The sequence below is a fragment of the Podospora bellae-mahoneyi genome (genome assembly GCF_035222275.1).
Source record: "Podospora bellae-mahoneyi strain CBS 112042 chromosome 1 map unlocalized CBS112042p_1, whole genome shotgun sequence".
In the NCBI taxonomy this organism is placed as follows: Eukaryota; Fungi; Ascomycota; class Sordariomycetes; order Sordariales; family Podosporaceae; genus Podospora; species Podospora bellae-mahoneyi.
In genome coordinates, this window is record NW_026946359.1 from 3,081,814 (window position 1) to 3,109,176 (window position 27,363).

At 52.8% G+C, this 27,363-nt stretch overlaps 10 protein-coding genes across 10 annotated transcripts; 4 read left to right on the forward strand and 6 right to left on the reverse strand.

The window, feature by feature from the left end:
• Positions 1-553: 553 nt before the first annotated feature.
• On the forward strand, positions 554-1,486 carry CRH1_2 (transglycosylase; the record flags this gene model as incomplete). Its single annotated transcript, XM_062874235.1, has 1 exon — positions 554-1,486. The coding sequence occupies one exon, from the start codon at positions 554-556 to the stop codon at positions 1,484-1,486; it is 933 nt and encodes a 310-aa protein (XP_062737351.1).
• Positions 1,487-1,536: 50 nt separating this feature from the next.
• On the reverse strand, positions 1,537-2,039 carry QC761_0010530 (uncharacterized protein; the record flags this gene model as incomplete). The annotated part of the gene is made up of 2 exons (XM_062871913.1): positions 1,537-1,871; positions 1,952-2,039. 2 exons carry the CDS (start codon positions 2,037-2,039, stop codon positions 1,537-1,539), a joined length of 423 nt encoding a protein of 140 aa, XP_062737352.1.
• A 200-nt stretch (positions 2,040-2,239) lies between these two features.
• On the forward strand, positions 2,240-6,154 carry QC761_109490 (uncharacterized protein). The gene is given in 7 exon segments (XM_062874237.1): positions 2,240-2,517; positions 2,575-3,357; positions 3,422-3,438; positions 3,650-4,161; positions 4,174-4,671; positions 4,723-4,788; positions 4,845-6,154. 3 exon segments carry the CDS (start codon positions 4,517-4,519, stop codon positions 5,410-5,412), a joined length of 789 nt encoding a protein of 262 aa, XP_062737353.1. The 5' UTR covers positions 2,240-2,517; positions 2,575-3,357; positions 3,422-3,438; positions 3,650-4,161; positions 4,174-4,516; the 3' UTR covers positions 5,413-6,154.
• On the reverse strand, positions 2,789-4,086 carry QC761_109480 (uncharacterized protein; the record flags this gene model as incomplete). Its single annotated transcript, XM_062874236.1, has 2 exons — positions 3,215-4,086; positions 2,789-3,157 (listed from the first exon to the last, which is right to left on the reverse strand). Exons 1-2 carry the CDS (start codon positions 3,389-3,391, stop codon positions 2,789-2,791), a joined length of 546 nt encoding a protein of 181 aa, XP_062737354.1. The 5' UTR covers positions 3,392-4,086.
• A 670-nt stretch (positions 6,155-6,824) lies between the features above and the next one.
• On the reverse strand, positions 6,825-9,338 carry ARO8_2 (Aromatic/aminoadipate aminotransferase 1). The gene is made up of 4 exons (XM_062874238.1): positions 8,802-9,338; positions 8,712-8,745; positions 7,485-8,650; positions 6,825-7,387 (listed from the first exon to the last, which is right to left on the reverse strand). The coding sequence occupies exons 1-4, from the start codon at positions 9,147-9,149 to the stop codon at positions 7,133-7,135; spliced, it is 1,803 nt and encodes a 600-aa protein (XP_062737355.1). The 5' UTR covers positions 9,150-9,338; the 3' UTR covers positions 6,825-7,132.
• A 319-nt stretch (positions 9,339-9,657) lies between these two features.
• On the reverse strand, positions 9,658-13,027 carry QC761_109520 (uncharacterized protein). Its single transcript, XM_062874239.1, has 4 exons — positions 11,420-13,027; positions 10,855-11,365; positions 10,303-10,791; positions 9,658-10,238 (listed from the first exon to the last, which is right to left on the reverse strand). Exons 1-4 carry the CDS (start codon positions 11,598-11,600, stop codon positions 9,809-9,811), a joined length of 1,611 nt encoding a protein of 536 aa, XP_062737356.1. The 5' UTR covers positions 11,601-13,027; the 3' UTR covers positions 9,658-9,808.
• Positions 13,028-13,493: 466 nt separating this feature from the next.
• Positions 13,494-16,785, reverse strand: NAG1_1 (Glucosamine-6-phosphate isomerase (Glucosamine-6-phosphate deaminase) (GNPDA) (GlcN6P deaminase)). The gene is made up of 3 exons (XM_062874240.1): positions 16,451-16,785; positions 14,487-16,367; positions 13,494-14,408 (listed from the first exon to the last, which is right to left on the reverse strand). Exons 2-3 carry the CDS (start codon positions 15,942-15,944, stop codon positions 13,980-13,982), a joined length of 1,887 nt encoding a protein of 628 aa, XP_062737357.1. The 5' UTR covers positions 15,945-16,367; positions 16,451-16,785; the 3' UTR covers positions 13,494-13,979.
• Positions 13,608-19,094, forward strand: QC761_109540 (uncharacterized protein; the record flags this gene model as incomplete). The annotated part of the gene is made up of 2 exons (XM_062874241.1): positions 13,608-17,884; positions 17,951-19,094. The coding sequence occupies exons 1-2, from the start codon at positions 17,496-17,498 to the stop codon at positions 19,092-19,094; spliced, it is 1,533 nt and encodes a 510-aa protein (XP_062737358.1). The 5' UTR covers positions 13,608-17,495.
• Positions 19,095-19,574: 480 nt separating this feature from the next.
• On the forward strand, positions 19,575-21,651 carry HEM14 (oxygen-dependent protoporphyrinogen oxidase; the record flags this gene model as incomplete). The annotated part of the gene is made up of 2 exons (XM_062874242.1): positions 19,575-20,021; positions 20,103-21,651. The coding sequence occupies 2 exons, from the start codon at positions 19,575-19,577 to the stop codon at positions 21,642-21,644; spliced, it is 1,989 nt and encodes a 662-aa protein (XP_062737359.1). The 3' UTR covers positions 21,645-21,651.
• A 769-nt stretch (positions 21,652-22,420) lies between these two features.
• RGR1 (mediator complex subunit) lies at positions 22,421-27,331 on the reverse strand. The gene is made up of 3 exons (XM_062874243.1): positions 25,817-27,331; positions 24,551-25,755; positions 22,421-24,489 (listed from the first exon to the last, which is right to left on the reverse strand). Exons 1-3 carry the CDS (start codon positions 26,483-26,485, stop codon positions 22,956-22,958), a joined length of 3,408 nt encoding a protein of 1,135 aa, XP_062737360.1. The 5' UTR covers positions 26,486-27,331; the 3' UTR covers positions 22,421-22,955.
• Positions 27,332-27,363: the final 32 nt, after the last annotated feature.

Below are 27,363 nucleotides of genomic sequence, written 5' to 3' on the forward strand. Positions count from 1 at the left end.
CTGGACCCTATCTTTTTGGTGCTGGGACGAGACTGATGACGACAATTGGAGGGTGGTTGGGATGATGTGTTTCTTTCCTTGGGAGGTTGTTGGTGGTGGTGGTGGGGGTGATGGATAAAACCGAGGGAGTGGCCTGGTTTTGGGGAGAGCTGCAGGTTGCTCTCTTCCCGCCTCTTTTTTTGTTGATGTTCACTATAAGCGGATAATTTCTATAATTCCATTGTTGGGGAGAAGACAGCAAGAAATACTTTTGACGGGACTCGACTACCTCGTTCTTTTCTGTTTGCTCCCAGTGGATTGTTATCCCTTACATTTTGACGACATCTTCGACGGGTGATCCGGCTGAGACCGGCAGATAACAACATAAGATGATGTTCTCCAAACGATGGAAGACAGCGCTTACAGCCTCCGCCGCGCTGGTAACTGGGGTTTTGGCACAGACATGGAGTGATTGTAACCCATTACACAGCAAGTCTCTTCCCACTATGATCTCCTCCAAAACAACCTCATTAACAACCCTTTAGCAACCTGCCCCGCCAACACAGCCCTCGGCATGACAATCAACGTCGACTTCCGCCGCGGCTCGGTCGACTCCTTCATCGCCTCCGGCGGCACCCCTTCCTACTCCTCCGACGGCGTGACCTTCTCCGTCTCCCGCCCCGGCGAAGCCCCCCAGCTCTCCTCGCTGTTCTACATCATGTTTGGCAGGGTGGAAGTAACGATGAAAGCCGCCCCCGGAGCCGGGATTGTCTCCTCGCTAGTTTTGCTGTCGGACACGCTAGACGAGATTGATTTCGAATGGCTAGGCGCAGACGACAGTGAAGTGCAGACGAATTACTTCTCAAAGGGGCAGACGACGACGTATAACAGGGGGCAGTTCAACCCTGCGCCGAATAATCAGGGGGAGTTTATCACTTATATTATTGACTGGACGCCGCAGAGGATTCAATGGTATGTTGGGGGAACGTTGGTCAGGACGTTGGGGTATGATGAGGCGGAGGGGCAGTTTCCTCAGACGCCGATGCAGGTTAAGTTTGGGGCTTGGTCTGGGGGGGACAGCGCGACGAATCCTCCTGGGACGGTGGAGTGGGCTAGGGGCCCGACGGATTACTCTCGAGGGCCGTTTAGTATGGTTGTGAGAGGTGCGGTGGTGACGGATTATAGCACGGGGAAGAGTTATACTTATGGGGATAATAGTGGGACGTGGCAGAGTATTAGGTCGGAGGGGGGGAAGGTTTATGGGAATAGTGGTGGGGCGGGGGGGATTACGGTTACGGCGAGCGCGGCGCCGGTGGCGACAGATGTGAGTCCTACTGTCCCGGTTGGGGGGATTGGGCAGGGGGATACGGCTACGCAGACGGGGTGGCCTTGGGAGCCTACCGGGACGGATGGGGGGAGGGGGGGGCAGGGGGCGATTCCGGAGGGGTGGAGGATCACGCCGGATGGGAAGTTGAGGCCGGTTGGGGGTAGCACTGTGAGTGAGTAACGTTCTTTGTCCCCTGATAGAAGAGCTGAGCGCGCTCGGGAAGAGTGGTTTCACTTCTCGGTGTCTTGGAGTGGAAGGCTAACTTTGTGATGGTAGACACCCCCAATCCCGTGCTCTTGCTTGGGCCATTCTTCCTCTTCGTCGCCACCATCGGTTGTGGACGGTGGAATTTCTTCTCGGTCTGAGAATATTTTGACGACGACGACCTTTACGACTGTTGTTACGGAGACAACTCGTACAGTTTCTGGTCCTGGGGGTGGCTCAAGTTCCGCGGACACACCGAACTCTGGAGAAGCGCCGCCTCCAGAACCACTTGGGGCACCGCCGCAGAACGAGGCAGGTGGGAAGTTGATGCCTTTGATGATGGCACCGTTGGCGCTGGGTGCTGGTGTTTTGTTGCTTTGAGTATGAGCGGGTTTGGCTTTTTGCATTTTGGGCATGGCGTTCGGGAAAGGGGAAACATACCATGGGTTTGGGGCTTTAACATGATTGACGGGATAGACAGTATGGGGGATTTGTAGATGAGTAGACATTTCACTCGGGTGAAGTACATAAATATGCATAATTATTGACCAGTTTCATAACATAGTGCCAGTGGCAGTGATGTGATGACGTTTGTAAGGTAGCTTTGCTCCTGCCTCGAGGGCATGGTTTGCTCCTTCTGGGGAGTGCAGCCGTCAGGTGACTGTGGGCAGATTCTGCACCATCTATTTCTCAAGAGGATTGAAGATTGGAATCACGGCAACTTTGCACCAAACCTCCGGCTGACAACTGATCGAGACATACAACGCACCCCGGATCACGCCACCGGCTTATCCTACAGGAAAGTCCAATTCCAAACCCATGCAATCTCTCCTTGCCAGACTTGGACTCACATCTTTGTTGTTTACGTTTATTGAATTCTTTTCTGTCCCCATCCACCAACCTCCCGCTGGGGCGACGGCTATGTATGCTATATCCAACGGCAGCCTCAAGGGCGCGCGTTATAACTGACTGATATACAAGACAGCTCGGGAAACCCGTAGCTCGAGGTACTATCTTTAACAAAGTTCATAAGTCATAATAAGCTAACCGGTGTGTCCATCTAGATGATTACTGGGCTGATGAGGTTGGCGTTGTGAAACGTAAATGGGGGCAGGTGTGCGGTAAGCTCTGCTGCCATGGCTGGAACGTAAACCGGCGACGATGCCTTCAAATTGGCAAAGTCGAATTCCTCCGACAAAAAACAATATGTTGTCGAGTCAACCGTTGATAGCAATCCGGGCTATAACAAGCAGTCACGCAAAACGTTGTGGCGGCAGTTTAACCACCGAGAAGTTGGGCCTTTTCTTCGTCCTTGGTTGCTCCAGAACCAGTCTTGAGCAACCTGTACAGACTATGTCCTGAGATGCTTAGGGTCATAGCCGCGCATGTGGCCCAGGGTAAGTACCCCAGGAGGATCAGGTGGGCGCTCTCTCGACGTGCATATCCAACAAGAGCTGCAGCACCGAGAAGCGTGGTGTACACAAATAGTTGAAGAGGATCTTGGCTCTGTCGTCGCTGGGTAAACGAAGACACGGCGCAACCAAAGACCAGGCATGAGAAGAGCATCAGCCCCGGGGATGGATGAAAAAGGAAGTCATCGGTGGTGGTGGTGGGTTGGTCTGCATGCTGCTGCTGCCCTCGGTCGATCTGGACGTCGATTAGCTGGGGATCAAGAGGCTGGGCTTGGCGATGACTTGGACTGACTCTGCTGTATCCTCGATTGATATCGTTTTGAACGGTGTATTCCCAGGTGACAACACTACAGAGAGTGCCTAAGCAGATCTCGACAGTGTCAATCGCCCAGGGCCAACACCCAGGGTTCCGAAGTAAGACTGTGGGTGTTTGCGGTAGGTGGAGAGGGCAGCATGCTTCTGAACTCATGGAGACAGCAATTGGCTAACTTGGGAATAGAATGAACTCTGAGATCGGTAAGTGCCGAGGACTTTGATGGGTCTTGTTCTCGGAATTGGCACGAGGTCTCCCAGAACAAAACCCCAAAATCAACCTCAAATGCCTGGGTTCTTCTTGACTATTATACCAAAGGAACACCGGAGGTTTCTGCATCATCGATACCTTGCTACAAGGCTTGGACCTCGCCAAACAAATGCTGAAGCGCCGTACGGGCTACCTGAAATCCAGTTCCCTGCCTTTCCGGTATTTGATGCTTCGCATCCATCGGACATCACACCAAGTGCGGCTCACCAGACTCATGCACCAGCATCCACGCCCGAGTGGTTGCATTCTTGTCCCTCAATCTTATTCCAATCCAGTAACGATAGGCGAGAAGTGCGCGGGCTCTGGTTCAGAGGCCTCTTCGTGATGCCGCGTGTGCATGAGCAGCAAGGCGACCACATGCTGCAGGAAGAGATGCCTCACCATGGCGAGGCTGACCTCCAGGCAGACAGCTCTCACCGAGACTACGGGCCAATCGCCCCCCACCATTATTTTGAGCCTCACCAGGCGAACCACCCCGCGCACCATCTCAAGCATGCGAACCGAATTATCTGACGCTTCAGAGAAGCTCAAAGAGGTACCGAAACGCTCCCTTTTTGTGTGCCCGCGTGGGTTTCGTCTTCATATCAAGGAAGTTGAGCGAGTTTGCATGTAAGTGCATCCATACATTCTTGTCGGATTTGTTGCCATTGGCCCCCCCCCCTCCCCCCGCATCTTTTGGCGGCCTTACTTATCTGCAACATTCACTTCGACTACGTGGTGAGGCGAAGCTGCGCCATCTACAGGTAGAGCTAGCTATCAGAGCTTGGTATTTGGAATACGCTACTAAGCTCCCCTCGTAGGTGGGCGGTAAAAAGTCCAGGCCCTCCCCTTCAGGCCGTCAAGCATTTTTCCCCCCTTCTCGTCTCTGGATTCTATCCATGCGTATACACTGCAACCAACTCGCCCCAACATCGCCCCTTTTCTTTCTACACCACCTCGCGATCTCGCCAGACATTAGGCAGCAAAGGCCATAGGAGCTTTCAACCCTCATCCTATTGCCACTTCTGCACGATGGAGCGCCCCGGTTTTCCCCATGGGCAGCTGCCTCCACGAGCGCGAGATCAAGATGTTCATAGTAAGGCCAAAATCTTGTCCTGCGGTGGCATGATTGGCACATCTATTCTTTTCCCCTTGGCCAACGGCGAAGGGAACTCCTTCCGCACCATGTGAGTAAAACTGTGTAGGCCATACGATAGAAGATACTAACAGAGTCACAGCACACTCATTCTGTTCATCATCACGGCTATTGCGTTCCACGCAATCTATACAGAGCCGTTCATTAGGTACTTTTGTCCACGACTGTTACGCCGCCCGTGTTTTTTCTCTAACAGTCATCTAGATCTGGACCTTCCACGGCCCCAGTTGCCTTGGTCCTATTATTGCTTGTTGTCATTGCCGCAGGCCCTACTAGGAAGGACCTGGTGCCTTGGCTTCCGCTCTTCGTAACAGCCTGGAGTCTTGTCACTCTTATGATGAACAAGCACATGGCAACCGCGTCAGCACACTTGTCAATATCAGCCGACTATCCCTTTACAGGCGTCACAATTAGAGCTGAAACGGAGCGGTCCTTCCAGTCCATGTCCAGTCAGGACAGGCGCCAGCCCCAGTTTGAATCCAACCGCCAAAACCCATTGTACTTTGGACGACATGGTCCACCCTCCAGGTATTCCCAGAGGACAAGCACAATGAGCTCAGACATTTCTCTTTCCAGCATGCCAGCGCAACGCCAGGAGCACTGGGATCCTCACACCCAGGCCTTTTTTGACAACCAGGAGATGCAGGAACTTGCCCGGGATTTGCCAGAGCCCACTCTTCCCAGGACTCAGCATGACCAAGAGAGTGACTTGAACACAGAAACTGAGACCCAGGCGTCAGAGACGGCCCGCTTCTTGCTTGGTCGTCAATAAACAGCCGCGTGCTCTGTTTAGTCACAGCTTGTTTATCTCTTTGGTTTCCTTCTTTGCTTCTTCTCCGTTTCTACATTCTTCACGCCAGGTCCGGGCCGGTTTTACCTACCCTGGCAATCCACACCGTCCGCTGGAATCAACCGGATGGATATACAAATAATGATACCTTGAACACAAGGCCAAGGACACAGCAACACTTTCATCCCCGAGGCCTATCATCCCTTTCACTTCACGGACGGCACGATCATCGACATATTTGTGGGATGTACTAAAAGCTGTCCCACCAACCCACACCTTCTGAAGTTTGCCGGGTCTTTTCCTGTACTCGGGCTCTTCCTTGCACGATAGATTGGGTGGCTTTGTCATATCCTTCCTCTCTCGCCGTCTCAACCATCACCATCCCGCACACGTACATGCACATGGCACATAGGGTCCGACACCCGAACATATCACCATATTGCCTATACAACTGGTTCCGGTGTTAGAGTACGACGACGAGCGTTTTTCTGTTGCATAGGAGGTAGCCATGATTTCTTGTCCCTTGAGCGATATCATTCCCCCCATTTTTTTTCATTTACGGTGTTGCCTCTACATAGAGAGCATGGGCGGGAACCACAGCCATGCGGGATCATTTATTATACGTTTTGAGGGAAAGGGAACATTTCAGTTTTTCTTTTCATCAACATCATCAACATCATCATCAACAGCGAGCGGCACCCCAAACAAATAACAACAACAAAAGTTTTTCAGTGGACGTCTTGTCAAAAACATGAGACGCAATCCACGCTTCGACCCATCGACACCAATTATCTCGGACGCGAAGAACAACATGGCATGGCATGAAATGACACCAACCCTAATGAAAGGGACAAATCGTTCCCAAATAATTTTATCTTGATGAAAATCTCAAGAAGAAATCTTGTATATAGAACATGCCATGAACGGAAACAGAACCTTGTATATAGCTTACAGACATCAGCGGGGGTACACCAACACACACACACACACATAAAGGCAACATGGAAAAGAAGTGTGTGTGTATATGGTTCTCTTTTTGTCAGGGGAAAGGGAGAAACCCACCGCCTCGCTTCTTGTTTTCTATCTGGAGTTAACGACTTTGATCGGCTCAGGATTGTTTAAATTCTCCTTATTGGAGGTGGTGATTCAACAGAAGGAACTCACCTATACGACGAGCCCTGCCTGGTGCGATCATTTCGGCCATAAAAGAAAGCCATCTTATTGATGGATCAAAAGGCAGAGAACCACAGATGATATCATTTGCCACAACCCCATTTCCTGATACAATCAATCCCTCGCTGGTGCCGGGGAAGGGAAAAAATGGGTGGAATGTATATAGCTCGGTCGGTGTATTGAATACAATACAATAAAGCAATAAAACGTACTCTCAAAATTCACGACATTGAACTTGATTGCAATTGTTTTTGGTAGATTTAAACTGGGGGATAGATAGCCCTAAGACAGGACAGTCAGGTGGTGATGATGAACTCCCATAACCTAAGATGTTTTTCTTCACCAAGATGGACTGACTTTAAGCCTCCCATGGGCTTTGCTTGAAGAGAGGATTGGATTATATCTCTTTAAACAAGCCAATGAGGCGGCTTAATATCCACCCAGGTTAAGAAAAGAAACAACCATCTTGGATATTTGGGGGAACCATCACCAACACTTTTTTTTTTTTTGGAGCAAGACTAAATAAAAACTAGAGCCTGAAACTCTCCCTCACCGCCCCGCCCAACCGCCTGATAGCCTCAGTCATATTCCCCGGCGTAGCAGCCGCAAACGTAACCCTGAAGAACAGCCCCGTCGGTGCCACCTCCTGCTGGGCACGAAACCAACTCCCCCTTGCGATGAGCACTCCCTTGTCGATACAAGACTCGAAAATGTCTTCTTCAATCTCGAGAATAGATTTTGTTCTCGAGTCCGGATGGAGGGTGTGGTCTAGGTGGAGCCATTGCTGTCATATATCAGCGACTATACCAAGGGTAAAGGGGGGTAAGAAAACAAAAACAAAAAAAAAAGAAAAAAAAAAAAAAAAAAGAAAAACAACTCACAAACATGCCCGCCCTCACAACACCCCAACTCACCACCTCTTTGGGTAAATACTCCTCGCACGCCTTGAGGAGCGTGTTCCTTCTTTCGGTGTACTCTCTCTGCAGCACCATCAACCATTTTAGATACCCCTCGTGACCCCACGTCTCGTCGAGTAGTTTATGTAAAATGACCTGAGAGAACCCGCTGGGTCCCTGGTTGGCGACTTCGGCGTGTCGGAGGAAGCGCTCGACGAGTTGGTCTGAGGCGGTGAGCCAGCCTAGTCTTGAGCCGGGGACTAGGACTTTGGAGAAGGAGTCCATTCTGATGACTCGCCCGTCCGTGTCCATGCTTAACAAAGTTGGGAGGAGGGAGTCGAGGAAGTCGGTTGTGTTGGAAGGGGCAGGGGTAGGGGTTGGGGTGATGGTGGGCGGGAGTTGGAGGTAGTAATATGGTTCGTCTTCGATGATCACCAGATCGTGCTTGGAGCAGATGTCGTAGATTTGCTTTCTTCGCTCTGGGCCTTGGGTTGCTCCTGTTGGGTTCTGACCGGATGGCACCGTGTATAAGACGTGTGGTTTTCGCTTGTTGTCCCGTTCGGAAGGGTTCCATGTTGAGAGGATGTGGTCTAGTTCGGAGGGGATAAGGCCTTGGTCGTCGATGGGGACGCCAAAGGTGGGGATGCCCAAGGGGTGGGCTGTTTCCAAGGCCGTGGCAAAAGAGAATTCTTCTGTGAGGATGGAGTCGTTTCTGGAGGAGTCGCAGAGCATGCGGAGGGTTTGCTCTAAAGCACCGGTCGAGCCGACGGTGAGGCAGGTTTTCCAGTCGGCGTAGGGGGGGTTGGAGACGAGTTCCGTGTGTTCGGTTACGAAGCGGATGAGTTGGGCCGAGCCATGTGCTTGGGCGTAGTTGAGTGAGATGGAAAGGTCGTATTCTTTTTGGACTGGGGCTGAGGGATGGGTGTCGTATTTGCCGATGGTGATGTCTTGGAAGGCGGGGTGGACCTCTGGGGGCGAGAGAGTTGGGTTGTGAAGGTAATCTGGGACGGAGAGGGAGATGGAGTTGATGGGGAAGTACTCTGGGCACGGAAGGCCACCGCCGAGTGAGATGATGCCAGGGGTTTTGAGGTGGCGGGCAGCTTGTTTGAGCTTGCATGGTTCGCGGATAGAAGCTTCGTAGGAGAGATGATCTGCTTCACGTTAATAAATGTTCCAAAGTTGGTGATGGGGGGGGGGAGGGGGGGGACATACGGCTCATATCCTTTGCCATCGGCTTTCCTGATGACTGTTGAAGCTATGTCAGCTTGACAATAAATAAAACGGTTCATGAGTGGCACTTACATCCCCCTTGAAAACCCCTGAATCACACCCCGCCGCCGTCGGGGCCACCAACCTCCCCGCCCTCCTCCTCCTCTCCAAAATCTCGCCAATAGTCACCTTCTTATTCTTTGTCGGTGTCTCTAGGATATCTGGCAACTCAACCTCAGGCAGAGGTGAAGGGCCACCAATCACCGTCGCCTCGGCAGCCGAATCTAACTTTGGTCTGCTGTGAAATGATGCCTGTTGGCCATTGTTGCTTTGAGCTTTCTTATAATTGTTGATGAAATCCGGCCGAGACGTCAAACCCCAACTCCGAGACCGGGGCACCACAGCAGCGGCCCCGGAGCCGAGACGGGCAGCTCTCCGCATATTTGTGTTCCGTTCCGGTTGCCGTGCCAAGGACCGGGATTGTGTGTGTGTGTGTGTTTGTGTGTGTAAGTGAGATAGATGTCCGAGAGTACCAGGGTTGATGATGCAGAACAAAAAAACAAAGAGCTTCCAATACAAAACCAATATCACTATTTATTTGAGAATGGTATCAACAGAAGATAAGAAAGATATATCTTGATGGAGCACGACTGTGCAACGTGTATGTAGCGTCAGTGATAAGCACCACCAGGACACGGCGGGGTCGAACTAACAACGGCTACCTTCGGGTCGAGTCACCCATCCCGGCCCGCAACAAAGCTTACCTGGCCGTTCCGTTGTCCGCAAAACTAACAAAAAAAAGGGAGGATAAGGATGGCTTACTGACCGCTCCTTGTGACCTGTCTGTACGTAATTAGCTTTAGTCGGGATAGTCCTCATCGGATGCCGTTCTCCAGAGTTATGCAAGATATGCATGTAACAGTCGAGATGGGAGGAGATGGCATGGATGGGATGAGATGGAAAGACACATCATAGATGAGTAAAATCTCATAAATCATATTCATACAAAAGCCCTGTAGAGGAAGAAAGCATGCCGCTAAGTGAGACAGTCTGATATATACCATAACCCAAAATCAAAACCCCGATCCCCATACCTGATATCAAGCCTTCTTGGCCTCCCAGAACCCAACCTTTACACCATCACCCGGTTGCAGCACAATCTCGGCCCTCAGGCACGGGTTGCCACCATCAATCTCACCCATGTAGTTGTCCAGCCTCTCGTACTTTTGAAACAACCTGGTCAACACGTATGCCATCTCGGTCAGCGCAAACTGCTGCCCGATGCAGATTCTCGGACCGCCGTTGAAGGGGATGTACTGCCATGGCTTGGGTTGCCACACGGTCCATCGATCTGGGCTGAAGACATCGACTGGGGCGAAGTTGGCGGATACGGGGGGATAGAGGTCTTCACGGCGTTGCATGACGAGAGTGGAGTAGGCGATGGGTGTATCCTTAAGGACCTTGACTGGAAGGGAGCCATCGGGACCGCCTCCACGGGGGAGGGTGGTATCTTTGAGCGCGAGACGGACACTGAGCACGAATTGTCAATATAATGTTCAGGTATAGAATAGGGGGAGCGGGGGGGGTTACTAACTTGAAGGGCACAACAGGATACAACCTCAGTGTCTCGTTCATGACATTCTGAAGGTACTTCATCCCCTTGAGATCCTCATAAGTAGGCGCACGAGTAGGACCAACCACACGCAAGATTTCCTCTCTCAACTTCTTGAGAGCTTCAGGGTGCCGAGCGAGTTCGTAGATGGTCCAGGACAAGGTGCAAGCGGTGGTGTCCCTTCCGGCCAACAGGACAGCAATAAGTTGGTCCCTGAGAACTTGACGATCACGGGTGAACCCAGCCAGGGCATGCAGGAAGGTATAACCGGCGTCAGACTTGCTGGCGAGGTCGTTAGGGTCAAGACGGAGGGTCTGCTCGATGTACTGGTTGATGAAGGCGTTGATGATTTTCATGCCCTTGCGGAAGGAGCCACGGGGGACGAAGACGTTGAGGGGTCCAGCACGGCTAATGATGGACTGAACTCTTTGGACTTCGGCGAAGGCTTCGGCGAATTCTTGGCGGGGGTTGCTACATTTCCATCATATATCAGCCCCCTGTCCAAATGGAAAGGCTTAATCTGTTAAAGCATACCTGAGAGACTTGACATCCTTGCCCAACAGGAAATCTGTCGCCGAGTCAAGTGTAAACCGGAAGAACAAATCGCTGATATCTACTGGCTTCCCATTGCCAGCCTCAAGATCCACATGCTGACCCTCGCCATTGAGAGCTCCTCCGTTCGCAATAGCCCGGAAGAGAGTCTGCATGTGCTTCTCAAACACGTGCAGGTCGCTGACACGGTCTTTGATGAACTGAGGTCTGATCAACTGTCGGCTGCCATGCCACAAATCTCCATCGGTAGTGAAAATGCTGTCGCCCAAAAAGGCCTTCCACTCCCTGTGGAAGGGCTCGCCCTTGCCATAATCACCGAACTGGGTTGCCAGGATAGCTTTGATGTTCTCGGGGTCGCAGGTCATGACCACGCGGCGGCCAGCAATACGGTTCTCGACGGTTGATGAGTTGGCTTGTACAAAGAGGGATTTCCACATGGGGAGGTTCTGGTAGTGCATTGAAGCCTTGACGCTGCGGTAAATAAAATCGATACCTGTGTTGGTTAGACATGACATACACAGGACCTGGGACCGAGGAGACATCTTACTGAACGGCAACCTGGAGGGGATCCTTGGTGGCCTTGCGCCAGTCATCCGGGCAAGCTTGATTTCCTGCCATGCAGGCCTCAAAACTAGCCACCAAGCCAGATGTGCCAGAAGCAGTGCTGGTCCGAGGATCAACACTGATTTAACCGAGACATGCTCGATAGCTGTTTCAACGAGTCCCATCTTGGTGTTGAAGAAAGCACAGAAGCCAACGAAGAAACGATACCCCGAACTAGCGGGTAGAGCAGATAACTCCCCTCAGTATCTGCGTCCTCACAGAGAAGACGAGTAGAGGGAAGTAAAAACAAACAGCCGCCCGCGACCAAGAACGGCTCACCGGTTGGACTCGGCTGCCGCCGTATATAAAGCCAGGTTATCGCCGCAGGGGTCAACAGCTGTTGAGCAACCAAAGCAGCAGATTCAACACGGTCCCTAGAGGGTACAACCGTATGCTGGCCGTATGATATGCGTCCGGTACGAGCGTGTATGTGGTAATATATGACAATGACGGCAGAGACAAGAGTGTAAGCAAGTAGTGTGGGACACCAGGAGAAGTGCAGCTCCCTTGCTCTTTATTCCATCTGATTTTCCAACAGACAGCAAAAATCCTACCTCCCCAGGGAAGCAGGCGCGGGGGGCGGGCATAATTTCCATCCGTTGTTCCGAAATCCGTACGTAGGCGAGCCTCTGAGGGGTTCAGAAGAAGTTGGGAAGAGCCAAGTTCAGTTGGCATTCATTGTCTGTGACACACCTAGCTCCACCCCAAGCAATGCCTACAGTAGCATCCTGGCGTCAGCGCACAGAAAGGGTCGGAATCAAGCCGACCAGCAGACCTCTCTCTCTGCTTTCTGCGGCCAGCATTGCCATGGCGGCACAGCATCGACCTTTGCGCACGTGTGGCCCGTATCCTGACCTCTCTTCATTTTTGAGTCCAAACAAAGAAGCCATATCCCAAGCCTCAGCTAGCTGAAGAGAAGTTCCAAAAAGCTCTCCGATCCCGTGTTTTCCGCCTTTCTCGAGACAGAGCAAAAAGACCCGTTCCTGGCAGGCGGGTCGGGGCCAACCCGCACGTCATCTGTTGGGGGGGTGTTCGGGGGACTAATCCCAAGGCAGACAGGGCCGAGGCTCCTTTCTCTTGACAAGACCTGCTAAAAGGCGGGGGAAACGGCCAGTTGTGGGGTTGCAATTGCATCTTGGGACGTTGCGGATCGTGCGCGATGCATCAAGTGGCGCGGTTTTTTTCCTGTCGAAAGTGCATATCGAAACATACACTTCGTCGTCTGGATCTTTGTGGCAGACGTGAGTGGTACGGGCGGAATACAACCTACGGCAGTTAAGCTCACGGGAGACGAGCTCTCGGGAGCAACCCAGGAGGTGGAAGATGGCACGAGAAATCGCGTGGCTCGGATCCGGTGCGCGATTGGGGCGGTGTGGTCCATGTACACTGTATATAGTGTAACGGTGAGACCAGTTGTGCATAACACGAGCGAACTGTCGGTTCTTGTGGTTGTTGAAGATTTCCAAAATGTTCTTCTGTTCGGTCGTAACAAGGTGCTGATGTCAAGATGGGTTCCACCCCCGCAAACTGCCAAACAGCGCTAACCTTGCCACTATCTACCCCAAAAAAACCCACTGATTCCGGCAAAGGCTAACCCTATTAGGGGCCGTTGTTGGCCGCATGTAAGTGACTTCTTGCAAAACTGCCGTCACTGCAATCAACCTCACTCGGCCGAGTGTTCAAGATTGGATTTCATAAGGGAGACTTCGCTATAACGGAATTGTCTAATTACATTTGCAAACTCCGCCTTGTTTCTGAGCTATCTCCTGCCAAACTCAGGGGCACTCAAACATCCCGATTCTCAGTGTCACTCTGACATTCCCATAGCCAACAAAGCTCACCAAATTTGGAGAAGCTTTCTCAAGAAATTCACATGAAAGTACCTTATACCCTTCCTCGGCCTGTCCTGCATTTCCCCCGCAGCCAATATACGGCTGAGCACTCCAAATCCAATCACAGCTGTGGCTCTGCATCAGGTAAAGACCAACAGACACATGCTCTTGGGAGGACCAAAATTGGCGTCAGATGATGATTTTATACTTGTAAACTAGCTGCAGCTATCCAGCTGGGCAAACAAACAGACGATCCCTCGGGGTTGAGCCTGCAAGCTGAACCGTAGTCCGTCTTGGAAGGTTGAGTTGTACTACGCAGAGAAGTCTGAAGGGATCTTATCTTGGACCTTTATTCCACGCCAGTAACAACTAACACCCTCGAAAGACGCAAGGACGCCCCTCGACTTCCGTTCCGCGCAGTCGTTACTTCTTGACACCTTGACAGCACGGTTCCCATTTACATAACAATACTCGCAATAGTAAAGTATATACACTACTTCCCGGCCAAGATCATCCCATATGGCCGAGATGGAACTTGCGGAACAATCCCGACTTATACGGATCTGTCCCGACTAACACCACCACCACCACCACCACCACCACCACAGCACCAAACATAACTCCAACCGCACTAAACTCGAAACCCCCTAACAGACACACCTCACCTCAGCCTCACATAGCAAACTCACACTCCCACGGCTCACCCTGCACGCAAAACTCCTGCGAAATCGGACTCGCCCTCACCCCCCTCCTGACCAATCTCTCCCTAAACTCAGTAAGTCTAGGAAAAGCCTCAATCTGGCTCCTGTTCTGCCCGGTATTATCATCAACCCTCCCGGACCAAAGCACCTCCCCTGCCACGCTCGCCCTAGGCCAGACAATACCATCCAGATTCATCGGATCAATCGTCTCACTCCAAACCGCCACCTCCCCCCCAAGCACAAGCTTCGCCTCCTCCTCAGTAAGGTTGGCAGTAGGATCATGAGAGTAAATCAGCCCCCAAGACTTTGTCGGTCCACACCAGTCATTAAATGGATACCCCGTCTTGAAAGGCAGCCCATTCTCCCAGGTGATCCACTGCCCCCTTCCACAGTCGAGATACTACATCATCATGTCAGCCTTTACGCCCCCCCCCCTTTTTTTTTTTCTCTCCCTAATCAAAAAGAAAGAAAAACTCACCCAAAAATTATAATTACTATCAATAACCCTATGCCCCATCCCAACCAACTCCTTCACCGCCCCCGCCCCAAGCCAGCTCTGCACCACCGTCCCTTCTCCAAGTGTAACATTCCACTCCAAAGGAATCTCCTCCCACACCACCGGCGTCAGCCCCTTTTCCCTAACCCTCTCATGCTGCTTATCAATAAACTTTTGCAGTAACGGCTGCAAAACCTCCGAACTGTTCGACCTAATCCCCTCATCAAGCATAGAATCATTCCTATTCAACTCATCCCCCCCCGTGTGAAAGTAAGCCGCGTACCTCTCCACCCTGGGCAAAAGATCATCAAACAACCTCCCCAAAAACTCGTCAACAGCCGTGTTGTTGAGCTTGAACGCCCCGCACGGCGGCTGGGCGCACCACCAGTGATACGGCTGCTCATTATACGCGACAATCAGCTCCGGATGCGACAGCGAGACGGAACCAATATGCCCCGGCATGTCAATCTCGAAATAGACCTCCACCCCGCGGACGGCGCCGTATTTCTGGATTGATTCCACGTCGGAAGGGGAGTAAGTCTCGCTGGGGTGGTGTGCGCCTTTCTCGGAAAGTTCTGGCATTGATGGGATGACAAGAGGCCAGGATTGGGAGTCTGTGACGTGGATGTGGAGGCGGTTGAGTTTACTCCAGGCCATGGCGTCGATTGTCCTGAGGATGTCCTCCACTGGGAAAAAATGGCGGGCCGTGTCGAGGAGGATGCCCCGGTGGGGGAACTTGGGGGAGTCGGTTATTGAGACGGGGGCGTAGGGGGTGTACCAGAATGTGCCTGACGAGTGCTGGTAGAAGAGCTGGGAAAAGGTTTCCAGGCCGCGGAGGATGCCGATTGAGGAGACGGCTGTGAGTTTGGCGTGGCCGGATGTGCTTAGGGTCAGGTTGTAGGACTCGTCGACTTCGCCTGCTAGTGGCTTGAAGGCGGAGCGCTCGTCCGAGGCTGTCTGGATGATTTCGAGAGTTTGGAGCCATTCTAATTTGTCGAGGTCGGGTTCGTACTTCGTGTTTGGCTTGTGGAGGATCCAGGGGACAAACTTGCTGTTGAATATCCCGGTGAGGGCTCTGGAGACGCCGGCTTGGACTATTTCCTTGCTGGTGAAGCCGGAGGGCGTGTAGCCGTAAGTGTAGGGGATCTGTTGGAAGGCGAGGTTTTCAGTTAATACTTCCTCCTCTTGGCCATCATCATTCACGTCATCCGAGCAGTGTGCAGGGTATTCATGGGGCTGTGGCTCAGAGGAAGGAATGGAAGAGGAAGACCAGCGTACAAATGCACCGTTGTATGTGACTTCAATGTTCTGATTCAGAAACTGGACGCCATCTCCTTTGGTGAATTTTTGAGGGGCAGGCCATACAGCTGCTACAGGGTTGAGGAAGAGGGGGTATAGAAAGCACAGAGCCGTCACGAGCGACGGCAAACGAGAAAACATGCTGGGTTGTATTTGAGGTGGGAATACCGCAGAGGTCGGGAATATTTGGGGGGGAAAAGCAGAGAAGGTGACCTTGAAGCTGCCTGTGGTGTTTTCAACCCCAAGGCAAACCAAGGGCAGGCGGGTGAAAGCAGGGACAGGGCAGGGCAGGCCAAGGCTGGAGAACAGAGGGAGCAGCAGGCTTTGGATGATGTTTATATAAATCAGAAATGGGCATTCAAGGGCTGGTCTTCCAGTTCATGCATTCAATCGGTGTACCGCGAACGGGTATTCTGCCACACAGCCCGCGCCCGGATGGAGCTCCCGCATCCAATCAAGACTTGGTAGCACGGGATGATGGCACGGTGCAGGGCACCACAAGACCGACCCAGGTGTGCCAGTTGGTGTTGCTTCAGGTCTCAGCGGAATCTTGTGGCGTCGATGCTACCTGGTTGTTAAGAGTCCAGATGATGAAGAGTTGTGTTGATCCAAATCTTTGAAGCTGCTGTGAGGGGGCGCAACGTTACGTCTAAACCAGGTAGCTGCTCTCTTGTTGGGCAATAGGCCGTGTAAGTGCCGAAGGCCAAGTCTCAGCCGAAGCCACGTTAAGCAGCTTGCATGTGTTTTCCCAAAGTCGAGATAACTTCAGGAAGAGGAAGAAGCAGATGGCATGTAGAATGTTTGTTTGCTGTACCCTGATTGCCTTATGTACAGATGCGGGTCCCAACCGAGACCTGCGGGGATCCTGATGACGATGATCACTGCCGGAGGGAGCTCTTCTCTGCCGGCCGAGATAGCTCCCATAGCCTACTTGATCACTTGCTTACAACCGAACCCTGACAGCTATAGGGGCACAGTTTATGCGCAGGCAGTTGACGGAAGTTGTTCCAGCCCCGTTCTATTTCAAGCAGGTGGTGGTGGCTGGGAAGACAGTGTGTAACTGACAGGAGGTAGAGCTCGTAGCGATGCAGAAACGATAAGATAAGCTCACTGCTGAATAAGCACTACGAGTGAACTGGCACTTGCTCCCACTTTCTTTCAATGACGCCATGGTCCGTGCCCTTCTTATTCTCCCTCACTAGCCCAAGTCACGTGAAGCCGCCACTGCGCAAAACACTCACCAGCCACACAACTTGGAGAACTCATTCAGCCTGGTCGCGCAAGGTTCGGCTCACACAGTTGAATGATATTCGTAAAACTTTCCACCACATCCCCAACCACAACCGAACGCTTCTTCCTGCGATTCAACTTCCTTCGGACCCTCTTATTCATCAGCCGAATAAATCCCCTCCTTCGCAAGCCTCGAAGGTTCTGCCCCGTATCAGTCAGCCCGCGCACCGAGCGGTCGCGTCTCGAAGCTCCGCTGTCTTTCAAAGGACTTCGCCGCTTCTATATCCACAGAGCCCACCCTCGACTTGGGGCCGAACCAACAACAACAAGCGATTTCATCTCTTCGCAACAACCGAACACCCCCGCCAGGGCAACTCTTGTCGTTCTTTGCGACAGCCCGAACCATCGGTCCTTCATCACCGAATTCCTCCTCTGCTAGCCTAACAGCAACACCACGCGACCATGTCTATCGAAGTCGCGATCGGCACGCCTTTGGCGGATGCCCTTAACATGGCCATCCAGACAAAGATTGCTGAACTTGGATGGGCCGGTCCCGGCAACGAGGGCGCTTCCATGGCCGAGTATTTCGTTCTCATGCTCGCCAACGGCAAGTCAGAAGCCGAGGTTGCCAGCGAGATCTCCGGCGATCTACTAGGCTTGGGTCCCGAGGACCAGAGCGTGCCCGAGTTTTCAAGGTGGTTATTCGAGCAGGTCGCCGCTCTCAACAGCCAACTAGGCGCCCAGTCTGCGCAGCCTGCCACTGGAAACAACGAAATGGACACAGCCGGGGATGACACAATGGAGGGAACTTTTGATCTCAACATGGATACAGATGCGCCTGCCATCAATGCGTATGTTATTGTCCCTCTAACCAGCTCTAGAAATGGTTTGGCGACAGCTGCTAACAAAAGAGACAGACCTACCGGACCAAAAGCAATGCGCGCTGGCGCTCCCCTCCGCGGCGGCCGTGAGAAGCGTATGGTGGGCCACATCAACCGTGCGCTTGATCGATCAGGACAGGATGTTCTCCATCGTGTGCGCGGTCAGTCCGGAAGTGAGCGGATTGGGAGAGGCCCCCCACACGGACCGAGGATGGGAGTTGGGAGACAGCCAAGGACGACAAACGCTCGCGCCACCAATATCGCCGCCGGGTTAGCCAACATGAACGGCATGCCTGGGCCCCCCGGACCTATGGGACCGATGAACGGAATGAATCCCATGAACGGCGCTGGTAGCTTTGTGCCACCCGACCTGTACGCGATAATGGAACAGCAAAACCGCATGCTCCAGCAAATGCAGAATCAGCTCATGTTGCAGCAACAGCAGAATGGCAATGGGCGTGGCAAGCATTTCGACCGCAACAACCGAGGGAACCAGTTCCGCCGTGGCGGCGGCCACTTCAACGGCCACAACACACACCATCATCAACAACAGCAGCAGCAGCAATCCTCGGAAGGGGCCCAGGACGAGACAGCACAGCAAGGCGAAGACGTTGAGATGGGCGGGGCCAAGCGTGAGGCTCCCAACCCCGAAGAGACAGTATGCCGTTACAACCTGCGGTGCGGCAATAAGGATTGCAAGTTCGCCCATCAGTCTCCGGCAGCACCTCCCAACACCACGGTGGACGTCACGGATACTTGCAGCTTTGGGGTAGCGTGCAAGAACTGGAAGTGCACTGGTCGGCATCCCTCGCCAGCCAGCAAGATGGCACACCAGAGCGAACAAGACTGCAAATTCTTCCCCAACTGCTCCAACCCCCATTGCACCTTCCGCCACCCAGCCTTCCCCGCGTGTCGCAACGGCGGCGAGTGCAAGATTCCAAATTGCAAGTTTACGCACGTCAAGACAGCCTGCAAATTCCACCCCTGCACCAACCGGAACTGCCCCTTCCTGCACGAGGAAGGACAGCGGGGGACTTTCCAGGACAAGGTCTGGACGGCGGACGGGTCAAAAGAACATGTCAGCAATCGCAAGTTTGTGGAGGAGAACCGGCCGGAGGACCTCGTGCTTCCCGGGTCAGAGCATCCAGACGATGCTGCTTCTCCAGAGGTGGTAGTCTAAGAGTTTGGGAGAGAGGAGGAAGGGGAGGAATACGGGGTATGGCAGACGGGCAAGAACGGAGGAATACCCCTGGGAATGTGTGGGTGGGGGGGAAACCTGTTCGTATTGTACTTGTATTATAGGAAACCACACCGGCGTTTAACGGCAGCATGTTTGGAATCCGTAGAAGAGCGGTTTATACAGGATGAAACATAATGATAGGATTGTGAAGCGGGCAAAACATGGTTTCTTATCGCGTGATTTGCTTAATTCCAGTGAATACCGAAATTTCAATTTGATGTCCCAAAATGACGGAGAGCTCCATTTTTTTTTAATCCGGTAACCCACACGCCACCTTCCTCTCACGTATCCGAATGGTGATTTGATGTTCACTTTGAGCATTTCCACCATTGCCGACCACGCCCGCCGATATCTCTCTTGAAAGCTTGCTTCGTCAGGACGCCTGGTATGTGAGATGCAGTCGTCGAGTAACTCATCATCATGCTCGCCACTAGCCAGCGCTGCTTGGCGCGAAGCCAACGCTTGATCACATCCTCTCATCTCTCAAGCTCACTCCGCTCATCATCGCCACCGAGATACAGCCGCCTTTTGTCTACCACCTCGGTCTGGAGGCAATCGAACCATGATGACGTCGATGGGTTGCCGACCATATTCGACAGGCCGCCCGCGTCAGTTGCGGTTCTGGGAGGCGGGCTGACGGGTCTGGCGACTGCGTTTTGGTTGGCGTGGTGGCATCCGCAGATGAAGATCACGATATACGAGGCGAGCAACCGGCTTGGTGGGTGGATCGATTCGGAGGAGGTCAAGGTGAAGGGGCTGACTGGGGAGAAGGGGAGTGTGTGGTTTCAGAGGGGGGCGAGGATGGTCAACCCGCAGCATTCGAAGGGGCCGTTGTATCGGTACGATGATTTGGCGTTTTATCTCCTGGTGCGTAAGAATATCTTTGCGTGGAAGTTGTTTGGGTGGGGATGGGATGGGAAACTGATGATGGAGTGAGTGTGTTTGTAGGTTACCCAACTGGGGTTATCTGAGCAGCTCCAGAACGCGCCTGAGACGGAGGTTATGGGAAAGTATATTTACTACCCTGACCATTTGGTTCAGCTCCCGAACAAGTCCATGACCCTGCTGGAAGTTTGGCAGACTTTGAGAAAGGAACCGCTTTTCGAGGGGTTGTTTCCGTCGCTCTGGAGCTTTGGGAAGACGAGGTTACGGCAACTTTTTACCAGCACTCTCAAGCCTCCTACACAGGATGCTCACTCGAAGAACGAACTCTCGGTGGGGGAACACTTTACGAAAATGTTTGGACGCCCCGACTTGGTCGAGAATGTCCTTTCGGCGGTCATGCACGGCATCTATGGTGGTGACGTCTGGAAGCTGAGCGTGCAGAGGACGCCGTTTTGGGATGTCCTCAAGGACGGGGGATACCCCCGGTTACCTCCAGCGTACACCTGGCTGGATACCCCAGATGCCGAGCTGCTGAACTGGATACGGAGAGATGCATGCAGGGAACTGGCCGAGGACCATCTCACCACTTCGGCGCATTGGTTCCCTTCTGGCCTCAACGAGCTGACAGACGCGCTGGTGGAGTTTTTGAAGAAGCGGGGAAATGTCACGATCAGGTTGGGCCATCGGGTTACGTCCATGACATATGCCGCCAAGGCGGACCGTGTCGCTATCAGGACGTCCAAACAGTCGACCCCGATCACGTACGAAAAGGTCATCTCGACGCTCTACGCCAAAACACTCGCGGATATCTGCTCCCCTGGCACCCTCCCCTCGTTGGAGAAATCAACCGCGACGACCATCCGGGTGGTGAACCTGTGGTATCCAGAACCAGGCCTCAACCACCCACACAAGGGCTTTGGATATCTCATCCCGCAATCTGTCCCATTTCAAGAAAACAGACATTTCATCCTGGGGGTGATGTTCGACTCGGACAGGGAATGGGTTCCGAACCCCCACCGGCCGGGGCAGTACATCAACCGAGGCAAGGACACGATCAGGGGAACGAAACTTACCGTCATGATGGGGGGCCACTACTGGGACCACCTCCCCCCGCATGAAATCCCCGACGAGCAAACTGCCATTAGATACGCGAAGAAAGCTGTGGCGAGACACCTCGGCTTTTCGAGAGCGACGAATGACACTGCTGTTGTCAGCACGAAGCTCTGTAAGGATTGCATCCCTCAGCAGCTTGTCGGTCACCGAGAGCGGATGAAGGCTGCGCATGAGGAGTTGCTGGCGGCGTTTAGGGGACGGGTTGCTGTCGCGGGGGGGTCATATCAGGTGCCGGGGGTGCTGCCGTCTATTAGGGCGGCGCTGGATATTGCTAGGCAGATTAGGGGGAGCTTTCACTGGCAGGATGCGCCTAGGGCGGTGGAGACAAAGTCAATTACGGTGGGGGATACGGGGTTGTGGAGGTTTGCGGCGCCGGTGAGGTCGATGGTTAGGGTTGATAAATCGGAGTTTACGGCGTTGAGGGGGCATGATAGGAGGCTGGCGATTATAAGGAGGAAGCGTGCGGAGTCTGAGATGGAGAGGGAGGAGTGAGTGAGTGAGTGGGTGGGTGGTGGTGGGTTTAAAAAGAGGAGGGTGGAAAATTAGGTGGGGAGCGAGCGAGGCGCGTGGGAGATAGATAAGGGGGGGTTTGGAAAAATGGGAATGTGTATTGATAGGTTATGGGATAAATATATATAGATTTTGTTAATTTCTTTTGCTCTTGGGGTGGTTGTTGGGAAGGTGTCTTGATATGAACAAGGAGGTTGGTTGTGTCAAGATGGGAGAAAAACACGAGGGAACCATTACGGTGCCCCCTGTTTATCTTTACCAGCGCCCCCCTTCCTATCTACCGATTTTCTTACCTTCTTATAATATAGTAAAAGGCCTTAAAAGATAATTCAAAGGTCTTTGGATTACCTTGTACAGCCTCTTAACTATCTTGTAAAACCTCTTAACTATCTTCTAAAGCCTCTTAATAATCTTTCAAAGCCTCTTAACTATATTTCAAAGCCTCTTAACTATCTTTTAAGGCTTATCACATATACTTTAACACTTAATAACTATCCTTTGAAATATAATTAAATCCTATATTGATGGTTGAGGGGGAAGAGTGAGGGGGCATTGGTTAGATAAACAGGGGCCTCCGTAAAGATTCTCCCAAAAACAAAGAGAAAAAGGAGCAAAAGGTGAAGATCACTTATATTACACATGTGTCAATACCCATCACAGCTCAAGCAAAATACCTCCCAGAACTATATTTCAATCATGGGGAAAAAAATACCAAGAGACAGACGAGCGTCGAGAAAAAAAAATACTCTTCTTTCGCCCTCATCATCACACTCACAACCACACAAACACCGATAAATCTCACATCGCTCATCATCACATAACAACCACACCCATCCCACAGGCATGTATAAAATAAAATCTCCCATAAAAACTCCGCTTTGGTATCATGGTCTAATTTTACCAAACATCATCAAACAACATCAACCCTCGCCAATGACCAAACTCATGTTATGAATCTCCTTTATTCATCTTCTCTCTTGATCACCCACAACGGCGATGCCATGTCATGCCACCCGTTTGCAATGAATGCATATACCTTCCCTCCAAAACTTTCTTCGGGGGTGTCAAAAAAAAAAAAAAAGTCTTTATAAACACAAAACCAAAACATGCCACCACTCTCAAAAGCATAAAAAGATGTTTGTTCCTGCGGTTTATTCATCTCCGCTTTTTTGCTATGCCCTCCACCCCCAAACCCCCTTAACAGCAACGTATTCGCTTTTTTGCTACTTATCGCTGATGCTAGTTATTTCAAGTCCTAACCCCATCCCAACCCCCCCCCCCGCGTGCCAACATCTAATCCAACACGAGCGCATTGGCCATACTACTCCCATAACCACCCTGCTGATTATTTCCCCCTTGCCTCCCTTGCTGACCCTGCCCCGACGCTCCCCGGTTCATCATATTCGCCTGTGGAATCACCGGTTGCGCAGGAGGAGGACCACCAGTCATATTCGCCGCCGGCTGCATCTGCTGCTGCTGCCTCTGCTGCATCTGCTGCTGAAACCTCGCCGCCTGCGCCTGCTGGAACTGCTGCTGCGGTGTCGGTTGCGGAGGAGCGCCCTGATGGTGCGGCAGCTGTTGCTGAGGTCCCCCAACAGCAACACCCCTAACAACCTCATCCACCAACCCAACAATCTCCTCCACCCCCCCCTCCAAGCTCGCCGCCGCCCCCGTCGTCAACCCCTTCCACCCGTTCCCCTTTTCGTTCCAAACCTTCTCCACCAGCACCTTCTGAAACTCGTCATTTTGTTCAGGTGGAGGGGGTTTGGAAGAAGAAGAAGAATCCGGGGAATCAACCACCCTCGACAAACTCCACATCAACGTCCCCTGCCTCCTCCTCGGCTTCACCTCCACGTTCACCTTCCTCCCTTGCACCACCCACCGAATCGTCACCCAGTTCAGCCCCCTGTGCAGCACCGTGACCACCACCCCCGGTTGCTCCACACCACCCAACTTCTCCAGCGCCCGATAGAGCGGTAGACTCAGCACCAGCCACGACGGTAGATTCTCAAAGTCAGGCGAGTTGGCCATTTCCCTAATGTAGTCAATAACCGGGTAGTGGGGATTGCCCCTTTCGAGATCAACCTTCACCCCCCGTTCTTTTGTCAGGTCGAGGCGGACTCTCCACGGTCGATGTTGTTCTTGTCGGGTATTGTTCGGTGCTTGCTGTTCAGGACTTTCCGTCGGGACGCTATCAGTATAAGTAAACACCACCTCCCTCAGCGTCACACTCTGGTGAACCACCGCCTTCCCAGCCCTCCCAATCGCCTCAACAAGCTCAATCAGTTTATCCAGCGCCTGGATCCGGGACGTAAGCAGCGTTATGACCGTCGCCCCCATCTCCCCTCTCAGCCTCAACGAAAACTGCCCGATATTCGGGTTATAGTTGACGTCATGGTCGACATTCCCCTTCAAAAACTGAAACCTTTTCCGGTTCGTCACTGTGAGTTTCGCCTCGGCGATTATCTTCATCGGGCTATCCGCCTGGACACCCTTGAAGACGATAGGGATGTACTCCTGCGCCCAGCACAGCCCACGACCACCACCCTTGGGGCCTAGCATGTCTGACAACCGGACATACACCGTCGGCATCTTGATCTGCGCAGGAAGACTGTAGTTGACAGCCTCGCGAGTGGTGTGAGCCATGCGCTTACTATGGAGCTCACGGAGATCGGTGATTTGCGCAATCATGCCGGTCGCATAAAGGGTAAGGTTCTCAAAAAACTGATCCGAAAGGCGGAGCTGCTCGGTGGCCATGGGCATCTTGGTGTACATCTTGACCCGGGTCCCGGTTGCGCCTGGCCGTTGTTGTTGTTGGGGGTTAGGACTTTGATCACGTTAGTATAACGCTCGCACTGTCAGAGACGAACGGCCAGAAAAAAACTCACATTTCAACCAACCACCACTGGTCCCCGCCAAGGCTCATGCTCATAAAAATGAACCATTGCGGGTTCCAGCCCACCTTCTTCATCCACACCGTCTGGAACGGTTCCCTCGTCGACGGAGGACCAGAGTAGACAATAGATTTCATCTCGTCCATACTGAGCGGCGACCCTCTCGACACCATCCACCGAATACTCTTAGCCCTGCTCATCAAGGCAGTGGTCGCATAGTGGCAGCGCAACAGCTCCAACAGATTCGCACCCTCCTCGGCCGGGTTCGCAAACGTGTTCAGCCTCCTCTGTACGTCCGCCGCCATCGGTGACTGAGCCTGCAGGGTAAACGCCCCTGTGTAAAGATCCATGCCCACGGTAACATCCTTGTCATCGAGGACCTGCATCCTAAGCGTGAAGTCCCCGGGTGTCTTCCTGGACCCGCACAGCGTAAGCCTCCCCTGCTTGTGAGTAAACCGGGGCTTGCTCGCAAGCTTGTTGTACATGGACGACAGCATGTGCTCAATATGCCTCGAGATGACAGCCTCCAAGAGACTATCCATGCTGATATTGTCCACGTCAAAGCTAATGTCAAAGTCCTTGACCTCGACACCGTCACGGAACCAGCGAAGGGTGATGTAACTCGGGTGTTTCGGATCTGGCCTTCCATCCTCGCCTTTACTGCTGTTCACCCCGAGAATAATCCAACTCTTGTTGCCCTTGGAATGAGGACGGTTGGCCCAGTAGTGGACGGCCACAGCACGATTCAGCCGCTCGACTTGCAAGCAGTCAACCCACCTGCCCGCTCGCAATTGCCAAGCCTGACGGGTGAACTCCCCGATTTTGGCGGTCAAGGTAAGGTCGTGAAGGTAGTTGTAAGCGCCCAGCAACCCATCGGTCCCCAAGGCGTTGTTTATTTTCGTTTCGGCAGCCAACCGGGCTTGCTCCGAGAGTGGCGGTGGTGTTGGTTGATAAGTCATTCTCAAATCAATGAACCAGAACTGCTTCTCAAAGTCATCGTCCCCAATCGTCAAGTCAACCTCGAATTCACCCGGGATAGAGAACGTGGCGACACCAGAGTCGATTTTGTAATCGGCAAATGGCGCTGGTATCCTTTCAAATTCTTCAAGGCTGAGTCTGGCGCTCAAGAGGGTGTTGACCTCCTCAATCCAGGCATCCGATTCCTCGGGTGTGATTTCCGGAAGTGGCAGATAGTCAAACTGCAGCAAGGTCATGTTAACATCGCCAGAATACGCTTCATCTCAATATAATAATACTTACGTCAGGCATCCAATGGATTTTCGGGCGGGCAAGAACTTCAAGCGCAGTCTTGAGATCTGGACTCGGAATCTTGGCCCACAACATATCCTGCTTCGTCTTGATCATTTCCCAGATCGTCACGCTAAACAACTCGAGCTTGCTCGCCAGATGAGTCCTGATGTCGATGAGCTTCCCAACCTGGTCCGCCTTTTTACTCCATTCCGTCAGAACCAGAGCTTTAACCCATCGTGTGTGCAGATCCTGTATGAAATTGAGAAGCATCCTCTTCTTCTCCAAACTTTCCGGCGAAGTATCCTCCTGTGTGGTGGGGTGGTAGTTGCCGTTTCCATTGGACAGGTTCTGCGGTAATGGCATCGACTCAAGCCGTAAGATCTGGTCTTGAAGGGCCCCGTGCGAGTATTGCGCCAGCCGTGAAAGCAGCATGTTGAGCGGTATTATCTCGGCCGTGATGTGCTGGAGCTCGTCCGGTAGTTCCTCCAGCTTCACCTGTGGCCCATTGCCAGCATACCCAGCCTCCATCCCCGAATCGCCAGCAACCCCCTTGCCCTTTTCCGAACGGTGCTCCTGCTTGATATTGTCCCCATTCACGCCGTTCGTCCACCCCTCTCTGTCGTGATTGCTGCGCACGCCATTCTGTGTACCGTTTTCCATCCTGAACGCGCCCGCCATCTTTTGCTGGAGTGGCTCTCTCCCGCACTGCTGTCGGCGGCTGCCGTCAACACACCCGTCGTCCAAACTGCTCAAATATCCTCGAAAAGGGCCAGTAAACAGTGTGAGACTTTCGCAATGACGTCTGCCGAATCCGACTGCCTGTAAAGTAATCCTAACAGGCAACACGCGACGTTGAACGCGTAGGTCCGGTAGGCCAGCGGGTAGTCGGTCACCTAGGAAGCCGTCACCATGGGGTAAAATGGCAGGTGCCAGTCACTCCAATTTCAGTTTTCAATAGCAGTGACCGCGCGCACACACTCGGCAACTGTCGGCCGCTCGCTCGTTGTTGTTCGTGTCGGTCGTTCGTATCATCAAAGGTTCGCCGCACACGGTCGCGGAGCGCATGCGCCAACAACAGCCGACTAAAAGAAGAAAAACGGTCCGGCAGTAGGGCGAAAATTCATGTATCGGCTGGGGGATTCGTCCTGCGACACGGAGGGGGGTAAATCTTCGTATGGTCGTGGAAAAATCGTCAATCGGTCGGCTCCACCGAGAAAAGGTGGAAGGAGAAAGAAAAGGACTTGGTCGTTGCTCGTCGCTATAAGGGACCGCCCTTGCTCAAAAGCAAAAAGGCAGCCGAAAGCCAAAACGCCAAAAGAATCGGATGCTCGATGCGACAGGCGTACTCAGGGCAACGGACGCGCAGAAGCCGGGTCGTTATCGACGTGGAAAGATCGACGGAACAATGTGCTCCTGGACGTCGTTGAGGTGCGAACTGCTTCTGTTGCGCAGTCGCGGTCGTAGGGTGCCGAGTTTCGTGGTGATGGGGCAGTTTCAATGTTCCAGTTCAAAGAGAGTTGCAGCTGGGGTTGAGGCTGGTTCGCTCTGAGCCGGCT